The following is a 15838-nucleotide window of genomic DNA, read 5'->3' on the forward strand; positions in this document are numbered from 1 at the left end:
TCTGAAATTCAAATTTAGCTAGTTATCTTGTATCTTTGCTAAGTCCGGCAGTTATTTAACCCGTAGTCCCTCAGTTTTCCTATCAAGAGGTAATATAGAGGGACTTCTCTGGTGGCGCAGTGGTTAAGAATCCGCCTGCCAATGCAGGGGACACGGGTTGGAGCCCTGGTGCAGGAAGATCCCACATGCTGCAGAGCAACTAAGCCCGTGCGCCACAACTAGTGAGCCTGCGCTCTAGAGCCCGCAAGCCACAACTACTGAGCCCTTGTGCCACAACTACTGAAGCCTGCATGCCTAGAGCCCGTGCTCTGCAACGAGAAGCCCGTGTGCTGCAACTAAGACCCAACGCAGCCCAAGATAAACTTTATTTAAAAAAAGAAAAAAGAGGTAATATAGAAATACTCACTGGGAATAGATACAGAGGCAAGAGCTCCCACCCAGCGTCTTCTAAACTTCTTCCTTTGATTGATGTACTGCAAGAGACTATAGGACAGATAAGTCAGCAAGAGTAAAACAAGAAACTTTTTTTTTGCTATGGGGATGCAAAGGCCTGACAGGAACCACAAGGAACACAACCTACTGAACACGATCAATATGTTTTCTTAATCCAGAAGCAACTTGGCATTCCTGGGAATGGCCCACTTAATTTACCCGTTTCCGTTACCCTCTAGAGTTAACCACCATGTAGCTATGGCAGTGATCACGCCTACTATCGATGTTAGAATTAATGGTTCTTTGTGTTTATTAAGCAGGGAATGAAATCTAGGAAGGCTGGAAGTTACTTTGGATTGCATGTGACTAAAGTCTGGGTCTAGAGTTCTGATTTTGGCTTCACCACTAACAAGCTCTGTGACTCAAAAGTTGTTGCTAACACACACATCTTTCCTCATCTTCAAGAGACTGAACTACATGATCTCTAAATTGGTATCTACTTCTAAAATTCTGTGTAGAAGTTCATGAGCACAAAGCTTCAACCTCTGCATTTCATCTGACCACAGATAAAATGGAGGCAGAGTCCTCATCCTACAGTGTAAGATGTCACAGCTGCATTTTAGAACTCAAATTCATGTATTCTAATTATTCTGCCTGCCAACTCCAGGACAATTATTTTTGTGAACTTCAAATATCACCTCTTAGAAATGGTATTTAGTTTCTTGAAAGCACAAGGGAATTTTACAAGAGGGCTTTGTTTTTCAGGTTTTTATATTAAAATGAATCTTCAAGGGTCCCATTCCTTAGGGAGCAATGGCTCCCTCGACCTCACAGTTCCCAGCAGAGCCACCAGTTAACACACTGGAAGCTACATTGACCCAGCTGGCAAAGAGACAGGGCCTTTTACCCCAAGTAGTTCTGGATACACTATCTCTAGGTCCCTCTGCGAAAGTGGCTACATTCTCATTTGAACCAAGGCATGGGGATTCTTTGTACAAGACAGAGAAACCTCCCTTCTCAGTCCCTGTTGCTACAGAAAAGATATGAAAAAGGAAACAATCTGTACTTTGAGAGAGGCATTAAGCACCTTTCAGAATTATGATTAGACATTTTGAAACATTTACTATTGACAAAAGGTCCAAAGACGATTTGCCAGTCAGTCAGTTACAGACTAAATTAGCATTAGAATTTGCAGCTGTTTATCCAAACTTACGGTGCCAAATGGCTTAGGCTCAGAGCTCACTCTATTCTCAATTTCTTTCTTCTTAGAAAGTACAGAGCATGACTTTTTGGTTTGCCTCATAGGTCATAACCACTCTCCTTGTGGTTATGAAAGCAAGGAACAGAACACACAATCCCACATCTTTCCCCACTTCCCAAAAGAAGTGTCTCTGGAAACCAAAGCAAAGGGTTATTTCTTACCTGTCAATAACCAAGTTCCCGTCATTGTTGCGTATCCCTGCCCACATGTCCCACAGTTCACTCTCAGAGGGTCGGGTGTATGGCCCAAAGACCGGGGTGAGACTGAACGAGTCCAAAAAAGCAGAAAGGTAAGTGTGAGAAGAACTCAGTACATCAAGTATGATTGGAACCTCAGGTCATGTATGTCTGACCCTTGACTGGTTTATGAATTCCTTCTACTACTTGCCTGGCAGTGGTCAACACCTTTACTTTAAAGGGTCAAACCCTAAGATTTGGCCCAGAACTTTAATGGCAGCAACTTTTCACTACATTGCTCCCATGCTGAAGTGAATCAGTGTTTGACAATGACTTACCCTCGAGAGAATACGAAGAAGTTCATCAGTCGCGTGAGGATGGGTGACAGCATGCCTCCATCTTTGAGAAGCTATAGGTGTGAAAGTAAAAATCGAAGAGTCCAAAGAAAGAAAACAACTATCCAGGATAAAAGGTTTTATACTAGGAACTAAAAAAGGACTTTAGCCAAATCTACTGGCTTTTAGTTTCTTGTTTTGCTTACCCACATTCTTCTCCCATAGAAAACAAATCTATTTCTAATTCCCTTTAAGATTACATTCTACGCTTCCCTAAATCCCGAAGACTTTTAACTGATATATTCAACTTTAGACTAGGATCCCAGTTTGTTCAAACATCATGCTAATGACACAACTCTTTAGATAGCTGTACTTCTCCAAATATTTGTTGCTCTCATTCTCAGAAATAAGCCTTTATTTATCTAGGGGTCACTTCTACTGCTTTATTTTTCCTTTATTAAGGAAAAAATTAACTTCATTAACATGAGTTCATGATGAAACAGATTTTAACTACAGCCCTTGAGAGCAGGTATGGCCGTTATAAAGATACCAGCATTATTTATATCAGTATAAACCTTAAAAACAAAAGATCTAGTCAGTGGAGTAACCAACCTTTTGGAGAAGGAGAGGACGGTGAGTCTCAGGAAATATACCTATAGGAGAAGAGACTTAGGGTAGTTATTTACCAACAATCTTAGGCCAAACATAGGCCCATTATCGGAGACAATTCACCCTATTAGTTGAGGGCTTTTACTGCCAAAAACCAAACTACAAATAAAAACTTAGTACTGTCATTTATTATTTATCCAGGGAATTCTGTGTTTATCAGGTCAAACTCTATCCCACTGGGATCACTTTCCCCACTGTAGAGAGAAGGGAAAAATATGTCATGGTCATCCACACTGCTGATGACTAGACTCTGGCTCCCCTTAGCGTTTCCACCCATTCCTCAGAATACACAATGTTGTTAACTATTCGGGCTGCAAAGGAAACCAGAGATTTTTCAGAAGTGTAGATGCTTCAAAACACCTAGAGCTTTTCCCTTTCCATTTTTTTCCAGAGTCAACGGGAGAAAGCCATGAGCATTACTGATAAAGGGACAAACAGACTCCTCTCCCAATCTGCCCTTAAGGTATTCTAAGGTGTTCGGGGGGGCACCTGGATATTCATGGATTTACAAGCCAGGCTCAATGGCAGGCAAAGAACAAGAAACATCTCCAAAAGGTCTAATCAAGGGCTCGCTAATTTCCAACTGAAACTTGGCACTACTGTGAATTGAGAGTTTATGACACAAACCACAGTAGTAGTAGAAGCACCTGTGGCTTCATCTCAAATGTCTGCAGAACCCACTGCAGTTGTTGCAGAGATTGCGAAATATCATCTGCACTCCCCACTACTTCTAATCACAGTTGTTACCAGACACACCACAAGATCTTGCTGGAAAATGCATTAAATACATTTTAAAAAGCACATCTTACTATAACACAGCTTTCTATTAACTTACATCAAGATAATCAGTTTCCTTTGTAATCTTACTTTATTTTCTGTATTTAAAAATATTACTCTGAGAAAGCGTCAGTAAATCTCATCAGGCCACAAAGTGGTTCATGGCATGAAAGAGGTAAAGATCCACTACTTTGCTTGGGTCTGTTTGCAGTACCATCAGGCTACCATTTAGACGTCACTGCCGTATCTAAATGTGGCCCTCTAGGCTACACCTCACTTTCCACCCGCCTCCAAGGCAGTTACCTCCATTCGACAGACAGAGACTCTTGATGGTAAGCCGACCAGATCGATTCTGCTTGAACCTAGAGGTGGGGAGGGAAACACATAGCTTACTGAGCAGCTGAAGACAAACTCCCAAGAGGGAAAAGGGCCAGAAAGAACCCAGAACAATGTACTTCTCTCATCTTAAACGAGTGAAACCTGTGAATCGTACACAAGTCATGGCTTCACTGACCTATAGAGCAGCTCCTGAGCAACGATATCCCCATAGTCGTGAGACAACAGGTTGATCCTACGGTTCTGGAGCCCCAGATGCCGCAAAAGAGCTTCCACAATGCTGGCCTGCTCGAATATGGAATAGTGATGTGGTCTCTACGGAAAGGAGAGCCCAGATACACAGGGTGAAGTCAAGGGTGCAGGTGTGTCTGCCAGCCTGACCCCTCCATCCTTGCCTACCCCCATCCCGCAACACTGCCCCATCTAGATGCTGCTTACCGGTTTGTCACTGAAGCCAAAGCCTAGGAAATCAAGGGCAATCACTCGATGAAACCTGAGGGTCAGACCTTCCCAAATCTACAAGAAGGAAAGGGATGGTTTGGTCTTTCTAATCCTGCCCCTCCTCTTCTCCAACCTACAGCAGCAAAGGAGTTTCATCCCTATCTCAGCTTAATAAACAGACTTCGATAAAGGGAAAATCTTATGAAACCACCACAGGCCCACAAATGATCCTCCTGGAAAGTGCTTTATTCCTTATAATTAATCTCCATTGAGGGAGGAACTCCAACATTTTTTAACTTGGCAATGATCGCTCCCAGATTGCCAAAGACTTTTTTACTCCCTTACAGTAAATGAGCAACAGTTCTACATTTAATCCTATTTTATTAAGCAACTCAAATATGCAAGTCTTCCAGTGCTGACAACAAAATCCTCGATTTTGGATTTTTAAAGGCATAGTAGGATCCAGAAGTCTGATTTCCTTACCTTGTACCAGTCATAGCTGGATGTTGGAAAGCCGTGTAAAAGCACAACTATCTCTGGACTTCCAACCACACCCACAGAGTCTGGGAAGAGAGAGAGCAGTTAGGCCGACGCCCTAAGAAAATAACCCTGAAGATATGAAAAAATGAAATAATCTGGTATAAAGGACAAGAAACCTTGACCAAATTAATGAAATTAAAATAACAGATTTTTTTAAAAATGCAAGCTTATTGCTTTACGTAAGAATAGCCATTTGATATCTGTTTTCTTTTATTCTGTATATTTAAAAATTGTAAATATAGCCAATATTTTATAATAACTTTAAATGGAGTATAATCTATTAAAATATTGAATCACTAATGTTTTACACCTGAACTAATATAATATTGTAGATCAACTATACTTCAATTTTTTATAAACGTAAATAGCTCACTTTATATGAAAATACTTGACGGCAGACTGCTTACTTTCACCTAGATTTTTAAGAAGTATTTCCTCATTTCTCCCTTTATTCTGTGTCATTAATATGTAAATTGCTTTTCCACAGTAAAAAGTAAAGCTTCACAGTTAAAAGTATACAGTCACAACTTAATAACTACAAGTTCTTTGTACCTGATTATTAATGGCCTCACAAAAATTCCCTTCCTCAACCCAGTGGGTGCCTCAGTTTATGCCATTTGTCCAACAATTTTATTTCCCGCAGAGGAGACTCAACTGAATATTAAAAGCATAATGCTCAACTATTGCAAAATTCTAGCAACTATAAGAAAAGGCTAATAAACATGAACATTTTTTAATGTATAAACATCTTTTAAATTAGCCAAATATTTAAACGGTAAGTAGCCTTGCTAATAAAAAATAGTATTAGATTAAAACTGATAGATTCATATACTGCCACTGGCATGAGAATTTGATAATAAGGTTTACAAAAATAATTTAGTTAGAAGCAATGAAAAATTGTATATACTTTAGCCTAGGAGTCTTATTCTTGAGAATCCGTGCAAATAAATCATTTCATTTACATGAAGTACTATTTGAAAAAATAAGGAAAAAATTAACACATACATGGAGATTTCCCTTTAACATTATTTAAAACATTGGAAAACTAGAAACAACCTAAGTGACCAACATAAAGAAAATTATATACTTACTTTTAGTTGAATATAGCGAATGAGAGGAGGTCAGGAGCAATAATGAAAAACGGTTTATGACAAACATTTTTCGTTATTGCTCTTGACCCCCGCCCAAAAGCAGTCTTTTCCAATCTTGTTTCTCATTCCCTTTACCTGTAAAATGAGGTGAACAGCACCTTTCCAAGTACTGTTGTAAAGATTAAACGAAATTATGAAGGTTGAAAACATAATTCAATGCCTAGCATAAGGTAATTAATTGGTAAGTAGCAGTCATAATAATTATTAGCAAATTAACTTAGACAAAGGTATAAGACTTAAATCACATTTAGTTATACATATAACAAATAATCTTTATAGAAACAATAAAATGAAATCAGGGATGGGGGAACAGAACCAATGGCAGCTGTATCTATGGATGTTGTTTATATTATCTGACACTAGGGGCGCTCACAAAAGAAAGCCAGTACTATCTATCACTGCAAATCAGGCTACAAAGTAAATTATACTGGTCACATATACACTACCAAATGTAAAATAGATAGCTAGTGGGAAGCAGCTGCATAGCACAGGAAGATCAGCTCGGTGCTTTGTGACCACCTAGAGGGGTGGGATAGGGAGGGTGGGAGGGAGACGCAAGAGGGAGGAGATAATGGGGATATACGTATATGTATAGCTGATTCACTTTGTTATACAGCAGAAACTAACACACCACTGTAAAGCAATTATACTCCAATAAAGATGTTAAAAAAAAAGTCAAAATCAGAAAAAATAAATAAATTATACTAACAAGTCAGTCTATGGACATTGGAATCTCCATTCCACCACCCTCACCCTCCCAGCAATTTTCTTTGAGTTTCCCTGCTATCAAATTAATGAGGGGAATTAGTCCATTCCTTCAAATGGACACTACACAGAAAAAGAGGGTTTTCCCCTCCATCACTGAGGGGCAACAGAGACCAATGGATGCAAAATAAGTACCTCAGAGGGACCCACGGGACCTCTACGTGCAGAGTGTTTCAAGAGCCCTGTTCTTACCTTGGTAGAAGATACGCAGTCCCTTGTAGGTAAAAAATTTGCCTGATGACTTCCATGAGTGAAGAGCAGGGGAAAGCTGGGGGGGCGGGATGTGCAGATAGGCTGCAAGCAGGGGCACAGCCAACAGCCCCACCTGGACCCACCACTCCCTCATCCTGTAGGGAAATCAGAAACCCGGGGTAAGCAGTTGGGTGACATTGTACATGATTCTAACACAAGCCCCAAACTGGTAAAACAGGGTGGGGAATTTCTGTACCATGTGGGGACTACCCTGTCCTCCATGTCAACCGTGGCAGAAAATTTACCAAGAATGTAAGTGTACTCTGCCTGCTATGGCAATCACCATATTTGCTCATCATTCTAATTTTAAGGAAAAAAAAATACTATTTTCATATGTAATCTTCCCCCTCAACTTCATCCCACTTTAACCCCACAGCCCCTCCCTTGTGCTCTTCCCAAGACCTGCTGTAGAGGTTTTATATAAAGTAAAAGGAAGATAAATTACTTAAGTAACTTCATTGTCTTTTATCAAGGCTTCCTGGGGGGAGGGAGGGTTCCCTTCATATTTACTCTAAAAGCTCTACCATCTACCCACCAGCCCCGCACCGGTAAAATGTTTTACATATATATATATATATATATATATATTTATTAAACTAATGTTTGTTTTAAAAAAAAAAAGTAGGAACATCACATGTCCTAAAGCAGAGAGCTGCTCTTGATTTTCTAATATTTATCAACCCTCTGACTCCAGTGAAGCCCAGTTTGCTACTACTATCTGGATTTGTGCTGAGAAACTGCTCAGGGTAAAGAGTCTGTGAAAGTAAGAAGATAGGTGCCCTGTATATTCCAACGTAAGCAGCTTTATCATGACCCTGAATATCTAATCTCTTGAGAGGTCAGGGCAGCAGATTATATTTCTGCTTTTCTTAGCAGACTCTTGAGGAAGCTCCCCCATTTATTTAATTTCTTAGGATGCCCCTTCCTTCCCATCCCCCCAAAAAGAGGAGCAGAGCATCTGAGAACTGATTTTGTTTTGGGGAGGAAAGCACTGATTTGCACACCCAACTTTCCCATGCCCAGGACTTCGAAGGTCCAGATCAATTCATCCACAATGACAAGAAGTGCTAAACAGGAATTAGAAACAGTTCCCTCTGTTTCTAGCTTATGACTCCTGATGGCCACCAGGGAAAGAACCATCAGTAGAATGGAAATTCTCTTAAAAACAGCCAGAATGGAAATACCGTCTAAAACTAAAATAAGAATTGTCAAGAACACAGAACTATAAATAAGGGGAATTAATTGTGAAAGCCCTGGTGGAAATGTCTTTGTGCCTGTATCCTTCTACCATATTACCTGTAATCTGGCCACAATCTCTAACAAACTAATCCAACTCACAAGATATTTATTTATTTTAGAGTTTTTTTCAAAAAATAAGAGCCTGTAGTTTCACATCCACAGAGAATCTCAGCTCTTTTGACTATTTTTAAGGTGTCACCAGGGCGGTCTTTTTTTTCTTCCCCCCTCTGAAGTGCATATCCATAAAACAGACCCAGTGATTTGGTTCTACCTTCCAAGGTAGAAAGATTAAAGATTAAGAAATGATTAGAAAAAATGCCCGGAACATGACCATTATATCGCAATATCCACCCCCCACAGTAGTAGTAGGCTACATCCCATTATCTCCTGAAAAGGTGAGATGACAAAAAGTATCAGGTTTAGATGATCATTTCTAAGCGCTACCTGTCCTGGACTTAAGCTTATACATTTTCACCTGCGCATTTCATCACTCCTGATCCCCATACTTCTCATCTCATTCATTGACGGGTTCCAGCAGCCGAGTATCTGCAGTGACTCAGCAGAGAGCCGGGGAGGGCATACGAGAGGAGCTGAGCAGGAGCGGGGCGGTGAGGGAAAGGACTGACACTCTCCGCTCGGGACACCCTCACCCCGCACCTCTTCCTTCTCTTTTACGCTAAGAAAGCGAAGAGGCAACCCCTCAGAAAGCCGCTTTCTGTCTTAATTACTTCAGTAAAAATGCCCCCAACAACATTTTAGGATTTTTAGTACGTAAGCAATCAGGCAGTCAGTAGGCAAAATAGATTAAACATTTTTTGACCCAAATCTCCATTCTTTGATGAGCCAAGAATCAAGAGTACAAATTCAGCAAACCCCAGTAACAAACCTTCCAGAAATTAATGAACCTTTCCGAGCCTTTATTTCTTCATTTTGTAAATAGGAAAAATACACACATTTAATACCACCAAACCTGCCCACTTCACAGCATCGCGGTGAGACTATGAACTATTTTGTAAACCAATGCAAATAATTCATGTGTAATATTATGAGTTTGGTCACATCATTCTCACTTGGCTTCCTGTTACTGAAATCTCAAAAATACTTACGCCTCGGTGATAAGACACTGCCAGTTCTAGTCACACCTATGCGGTAACTCACGCCACGGCGACACCAGGGTCTTCAAATCCTAAATCACCGCAGTGCAATACCGGGGTCTCAAAATTCTAAATCGTGCCAGGGCGATGCAGGGGTCTAGAAACCCTAAATCGTGTCAGGGTGATATTCGGATGTTAAAATCCTAATTCACGCCAAGGCAAAATCCAGATCTAGAAACCCTAAACCGCGCCAAGGCGATGCTGGGATATAAAAACCCTAATCGCGCCAAGGCGTTACCGGAGTCTAAAAATCTTAAATCGCGTCAAAGTGAAACCGGGTCTAGACACACTAATTCACACCTAGGGGGTACTGGGATCTAAAAATCCTCAATCGCGCAAGGGTGACACCAGGATCTAAAAACCGTCAATCGCACCAAGGCGATGCCGGGGTCTAAAAATCCTCAATCATGCCAGGGTGATGCCGAGGTCTAAAAAAAATTGTAAACCATATCAGAGTAACACCAGGGTCTAAAAATCCTAAGTCACTCCAAGGCGCTACCAGGGTCTAGAAATTCTAAACCGCACAGGGTGACGCCAGGGTCTAGAAATTCTAAATTGCATCAGAGAGATACCAGGGTCTAGAAATCCTAAATCAGGGAGATCAGGCGTTCTGAACATTCTACTGTGTGCAGGCGAGACATCCTCTTCCAAGCAGGTAGAACGGGCTCAGAGGACGGGAATGCATGCCCCTCACCCTCCGGAGATTTTCCCTCTACTGCGGGAGTCGCGCTCTGGCAGCCCCAGCTCGGACGGACAAAGTCCCACCCGCTGGCCCGCACCCCATTTGGGGACGACGTCTGCAAGCCAGTCACACACGCTCCCCCCACCCCCTCTCCCACCACGCACCCACCTGCGGAGGCGATCTCGGCGCACCATGGTGGCGTCTTATCCCATGCCGCCTGCACACCGGCCCTGAGCAAAGGGCGCGCCGCAGCGCCCGCAGCGGTGCAGGGTCGGCCGGCAGCTGGGCGCAGCCCACAGCCCGCGAGGGCGGCGCGGCCGCGGCAAGCAGCGAGCGGCCACCGGGGCGTGCGCTGCGGCAATGCGCAAGGCGCGGTTGCCGCAGAGGAGGCGCCACCCGCCGTGATGCGCCGGGATGTGCTGGTGGCCGCGGCAGCGCAGAGTGAGTGGGCACCGACTTTTAGAGCCCACCCGCGCCCCGCCCCTGGCCCGCCCACCGCGCTGCAGTGCCCCTCCCGCCGAAGCCACCCCCTTCCCCGCAGCCCCGCTGAGGGCGCAAGGATGGGGCGCCCCTCCTACAGCAGCTGCTTCGGAGGGCACCTTCAGGAGTATTGACCCCCACCAGCACCCCGCTGCTCCCTCACGGCCCCCTACCCTGAACCACAGGTTCTGTAGCAAAAATCCTCCTCTGGCGTGTTAACACTACAGGAAGACACGACAGACTTCCTGAGACTCCATCACCTCCCCCGAGACCACCCATAGGCCCCCCACCCCAGCCCCAGAGGTGGCCACTCGACCTCAGATGCAGTGGGACCAGGGCTTCCGCTGTGGCGCCGGCTCACATCCCGCTCGCGATCCGCGCTGAGGCGGGGGCTCTGAACCGCTCGAGTGCCCGGGCCAAAGCAGCGGTCCCTGAACGCCCAACACCTCCTAGGTCCCTAACTACAGGTACCCACCAAGGGCACAACCGAGTGGCTAGGGAACGACAAGCTCGGCTGGGCTACCGCAGAGCTAATCGGCTGATTCAAGGGACGACCGCTCGAGAGCAAAAAACGGGGGAAAACTTGGGGCAAGTCTGGGCTCTCTCGGTCAGCCACCGCCTTGGCGCTGGGCACGTTTTCCTCTGCGGCAGCGCGACGTGGTCGCGTGCCGGAGGCCCGCCGCAGCCCTCCCGCGGCACCCACTCCCGGCACTAGCCCGTCCTGTGCCGGAAAGAATGATCGGCCGAATTATGAGACTAAAGCTCCCTTTGTTTATGCATTTATTTAAGACTGAATCACAATGCGAGGGCCCCAGTGGTACGGAAAAGAGGGAAGGATTTTTTTCCTCATCCACAATCCTTTAAAAGACATCTATCACGCCTTTGAAGAGAAAAGTGTAGAGAATCAGTGTCTGTTCGTTTTCTGGCTGTAAATTGAATTCCTGACAAACGCGTGGGCTGCGAGCGAGCCAGGCGGCCCGAGCGGTGCCGGCTCCCTCCAGCAGGGGCGCTGCAGGCCTCTATTCCACTCGTGCCCGCCCAGGCCTCCCCGCCACTCAACTGCCCAGAGCTCGGGCGAGCATGATTCCGAACATCTGGGCGAAAGGCCGGGCCAGCCGAGCCCACCCGGTACCTCACAGTGTGCCAGGGAGCTGAGGGCCACCAGTCAGACATAGGAGAAACCGCCATCTATGAGCGTGTCACCAAAACGTGTGGCGCAGTCTAGGGTACACCTCTACTGGTGTCGATTCCGAGGTTCATGAAACCAATGCTTAATTTAGCACCTCCAGAGCGCTAAGAGCCAGGGGTGCAAAGACGAAGGAGGAATGGCCCCTGCCCCCAAAGCGAGCTGCTGTCCATCCGGTGAGGATGACACACAAGAACTGACGGTGCTTAAATTTTCCCTTTAATTTCCTATCAGCGTTTTGTGACAGGTTGGCCCCCTCCCCCTAACATGCAAGCCCCTCAAAGCCCGAGCCCAAGTATTATTCACCTTTTGTATCCCCAGAGCCTGCCACGGCGCTGGCCACAAAGCAGACTCCTAATAAATACTGCATGAATAAGTACAAGAATTTGAGGGCGCACAGGGGAGGAAGTAATTAAGGGGAGGGGGGAAAGGGTTGTCTTGAATGATGAATAGACATTTACCAGAGACAAAGAGCATTCCAACCAGAGGGGACGGCATTCGCAAAGCACCGGAGGCGCAGGACCGCACAGCCTTTGGGGAAAACTCCAAGTCCTTTGGGCCGTGGCGCTGGTAGACAAAAAATTAGGCTAGAAAGAGTATTTCAACCTAAGGAGTTTACAATTTGTCCCGAAGAAAATGAGGAGCCACCGATGGATTTAAACCCTCTGTGGCCTTAATTGGTTACTTAATGAAATTTAAATTACTCCCCTTAACAAGTGGAAGATTACCTATTTTAACGAACCACCACCTTTTAAGGACTGAAATAATTACTCAACAAAATTTAAATCGGTCCTTTCAACAGAATAAAGACTTTCCTATTTTAACTAAGACAACAATATATAACAAACTTGGCATTATAGTTTTTCGTATTTACTGTCAATGGAACCTATAAGTCCTACAAACAATTCCGCACTTTCATTCTCACCATACCAGAAGCACCAGCATCCGAGATGAAGGCAATTTTGTATTTAATGGACTGAGTGCTCACAAAGGATCTTATTCTGAAAGCCATGGAACATGTCCACCCACATGGAACAAGTAGGTAGACAGGAGGGGAGACTGCTGGGGGGTGGGGGGCGGCAGAGGGGACCAAGGGAAGCACTTGAAGACAACGGGAATTCTAAGTCTGATGCTCAAGACAAACCCTCCCGGACAGAGTGCTAGGAAAAACCTCCTTGGAAAAGGAGGGCTCAAGGTTGAGAAGGACTTCAAACCCGTAACTCGTTTAGGCGAAGGAAGCATTCCTGTTTGGAAGAACCTCCCAGCACAGAGGCAAGGAGTCTGGAAAACGCAGAGGATACTAACAGAGATCAGCTTGGCTAAAGCCGGGAAAGAATGCTAGAGAATGCCCCAGAAGCCAAACAGTTAATGAGTTTTTTAACCGTGCCTGACTTACAGAGAGAAGCTTCCTCCACCAGGGGAGAATCTGGCCCAAGGTATAAAACATTTGGAGTGCCTGAGAAAACATGTAGCCGTACATAAATCCAAAGCCTGCCTCTGGCTGGTTCTCAGTGCACCCTTTCATTTCTTGGATACAAACACCACACTTGACCGACATCACAGGCAGCAGCATTCCCTCAACCCGTAGCTTATCATACATTCCTGTCACATTCCAATTCTCAGACAGTCCCACATAAAAAGACCTCAGATTTGTGCAAAGATGAGGGTAGAAAGCTCAGCATTTATTAGCTTGCTGATGTGCAACAGTGGTGAGATCAGCAGGGCTGGTACTGTGGGTTCAATAATCATTTTTTTTTTGAACCCCAGTTTGAGACCCATAATATGACAACAAGGATATTTATGGAGACAACAGGACAGAACTGGGGCTGCCACTTGCAAGAGCCATAATTATCGATTCAAATAAGCTAAAGAAGTCCAAGATGGGGGAAACTTGACTGAACAGCAGCACATAAAACGAGTCAGGATTTTAGTTGTCAGTGAGTCAATGTGATATGGCTCCAAAAAAAAACCACTGTAGACTGTAGACTGTAATTAGAGAAGCACCCAGAATGAGCTAATCCTGCTCTATTCTGCTAGTAAGAAAGTGTTTTATTTTGTTCTGCACAGCAGATATTAAGAGACACATAAACAGGAATTTGTTCAGAGAAGACCGACTAAAATGTATTGCAAATTATGTCACTGAAGGTGTAACAGCTGTCATATTTTAAGCGCATACTATAGCATGGATCTTCACCCAATTTATCCCTAATTCTCATAATAACTCGCTAGATGAGTACTTTCATCCGTATTTTTCAGAGAAAGATACAGCAGCTCAGAGCACTGTTAGTATGTGAAGGGACTGGGAACTGAGCGCAGATGCGTCTGGCTCCAAAGCTGGCGTTCTTTCCACTACCCCACACTGCCTCCCTGTTTAAAATAACCGGGCATGTTTAGTTGGAAGAAAAGAACCCTTGTGGAGTGAGTGGAAGAAGGGAAATGTGTTAGCAGTCCTCAAATATTTGTGGAAGCAGCATTAGACATTTTATTCTGTATGGCTCCAATGAGTGCAAATTGTAGAGAAACAGATGTCAATTCAACATAAAGAATTTTCCAACAGGGTTGTCTAGAGACTGGGTAGCTCAGCCATTTGGGGACGTGACAAGTTCGCTGTCTCTAGGGGTTGGGTAGCCCTGCGGCAGGTATGCAAGGTCTGGATAAATGCATGAATGACCTTTAAGGTCTTTTCCCATCTGACAGAAACTAAGGCTCAGAGAGGCATTGGAACTTGGCCAGGGTGACCCCTCCCTGAAAGGTCAGATCCACAACAAGATCTTTCCTGGGTGTCCCTCAACCCAGAGCTCTTTGTACAACATGCTATTTCATGCTGAGGGCAAGACAAATTGAAGAAATTATGCATACAATCACATCAACCTCCCTCTCAATCAAATTTAACCCATATATCCAAAAGGCGACTGGTGTCTTCCTTCCTCTTCAGGCTCGTTTTTGGGTAAAAATCTTTGGCTGAAAAAAGTTCAAAAGATAAGTGGGAGAGGAGAGAAGCAAGGGAGCTGAATAACCCATTAACCAGATAAGATAAACCTAAGAGACTGTTTCTAGAGATTACAGTATTACTGAGCACCCCTAAAGTATCTTTACACACCCTTTGCATTACTGGGCACATCCCATAATCCCAAGTCTGGTACTATTCTGCTGTTCCACACCTGGAATACATCTTATACACTCACACATAAATAGGTTGAAGGATTTGAAATAAAATCATATCTTGCATTTTTATAGCTCTTTACCCTTTCATGTATATTATCTCATCTGATGCTCATCACAGTCCTCTAAGGAAAACAGCTTTCTTTCGGACGGACAAGCAATTTCCTAGCTGCCTGGGGAAGAAAGGGCTACGGCACACAATTCATTTTTTTTTTTAAACTACATTCCACATTAAATTATCCCCCCAGCCTGGATGAGTCAACCCAGAAGCAGGTGTTTTGCTTTTCCTCGATTGCTATCACCACCGCAAACCTTCAGCTGTCCTCCCCCACCGTGCCCTCCAGGGCCCCCACCCCCGCTACTACCGCAGCGCTTGGTCCCCAGCCGGTTACTAAGCACTCGCTCTGCACAGCCCCGCACTCGCTGCTCCAACTCCCAGCGAAAACTACACCCCCTCCCCACCGGCGCCGGGTGGCCGCGTCCCCGTGCCCCCAACATTCGCCCAGGCCCGTGTGGCTGCGACCTTCCCAACCACCAATGAGGTCCCGAAGCGGGAAGGCGCAGCCTCCCGGGAACTCGAGACCCGATTTCCTGGAGGGATGGTCAAGCCGACTGACTGACTAAACGCTCTGTGGGGAGTCAAGCCTCGGGCGAGGGTTAGGGGACTTCTGTGTTCTCGTCCGACCGCGAGGTTCTAGGAGACGATGACCGAGGACCTCGCCCGCGTGGCCCTCGAGTGGAGCGCACACCTCGTGCGGCCACCCACCAACCTCCGCGTAATCCGGCACGCCCCAGCCGGT

General features: G+C 44.9%; 1 protein-coding gene across 4 annotated transcripts in view; it reads right to left on the reverse strand.

Annotated features, from left to right (window-relative positions):
• MEST (mesoderm specific transcript) overlaps window positions 1-15838 on the reverse strand; it is a 107595-nt gene that overhangs the window by 66332 nt on the left and 25425 nt on the right. For 2 of the 4 annotated variants that reach the window (XM_049714611.1, XM_033432447.2), the window contains 9 exons: window positions 7076-7230; window positions 4911-4990; window positions 4425-4502; window positions 4165-4301; window positions 3954-4012; window positions 2817-2857; window positions 2208-2278; window positions 1855-1956; window positions 407-483 (listed from right to left, as the gene is read on the reverse strand). In XM_049714611.1, coding sequence (XP_049570568.1) covers window positions 407-483; window positions 1855-1956; window positions 2208-2278; window positions 2817-2857; window positions 3954-4012; window positions 4165-4301; window positions 4425-4502; window positions 4911-4990; window positions 7076-7230 — 800 coding nt within the window. Of the gene's footprint in view, window positions 1-406; window positions 484-1854; window positions 1957-2207; window positions 2279-2816; window positions 2858-3953; window positions 4013-4164; window positions 4302-4424; window positions 4503-4910; window positions 4991-7075; window positions 7231-10378; window positions 10631-15838 lie in introns of those variants that run through there. The other 2 variants (XM_004272191.3, XM_033432446.2) reach the window with 2 other exon arrangements.

Source organism: Orcinus orca, chromosome 9 (genome assembly GCF_937001465.1).
Source record: "Orcinus orca chromosome 9, mOrcOrc1.1, whole genome shotgun sequence".
Taxonomy (NCBI): Eukaryota; Metazoa; Chordata; class Mammalia; order Artiodactyla; family Delphinidae; genus Orcinus; species Orcinus orca.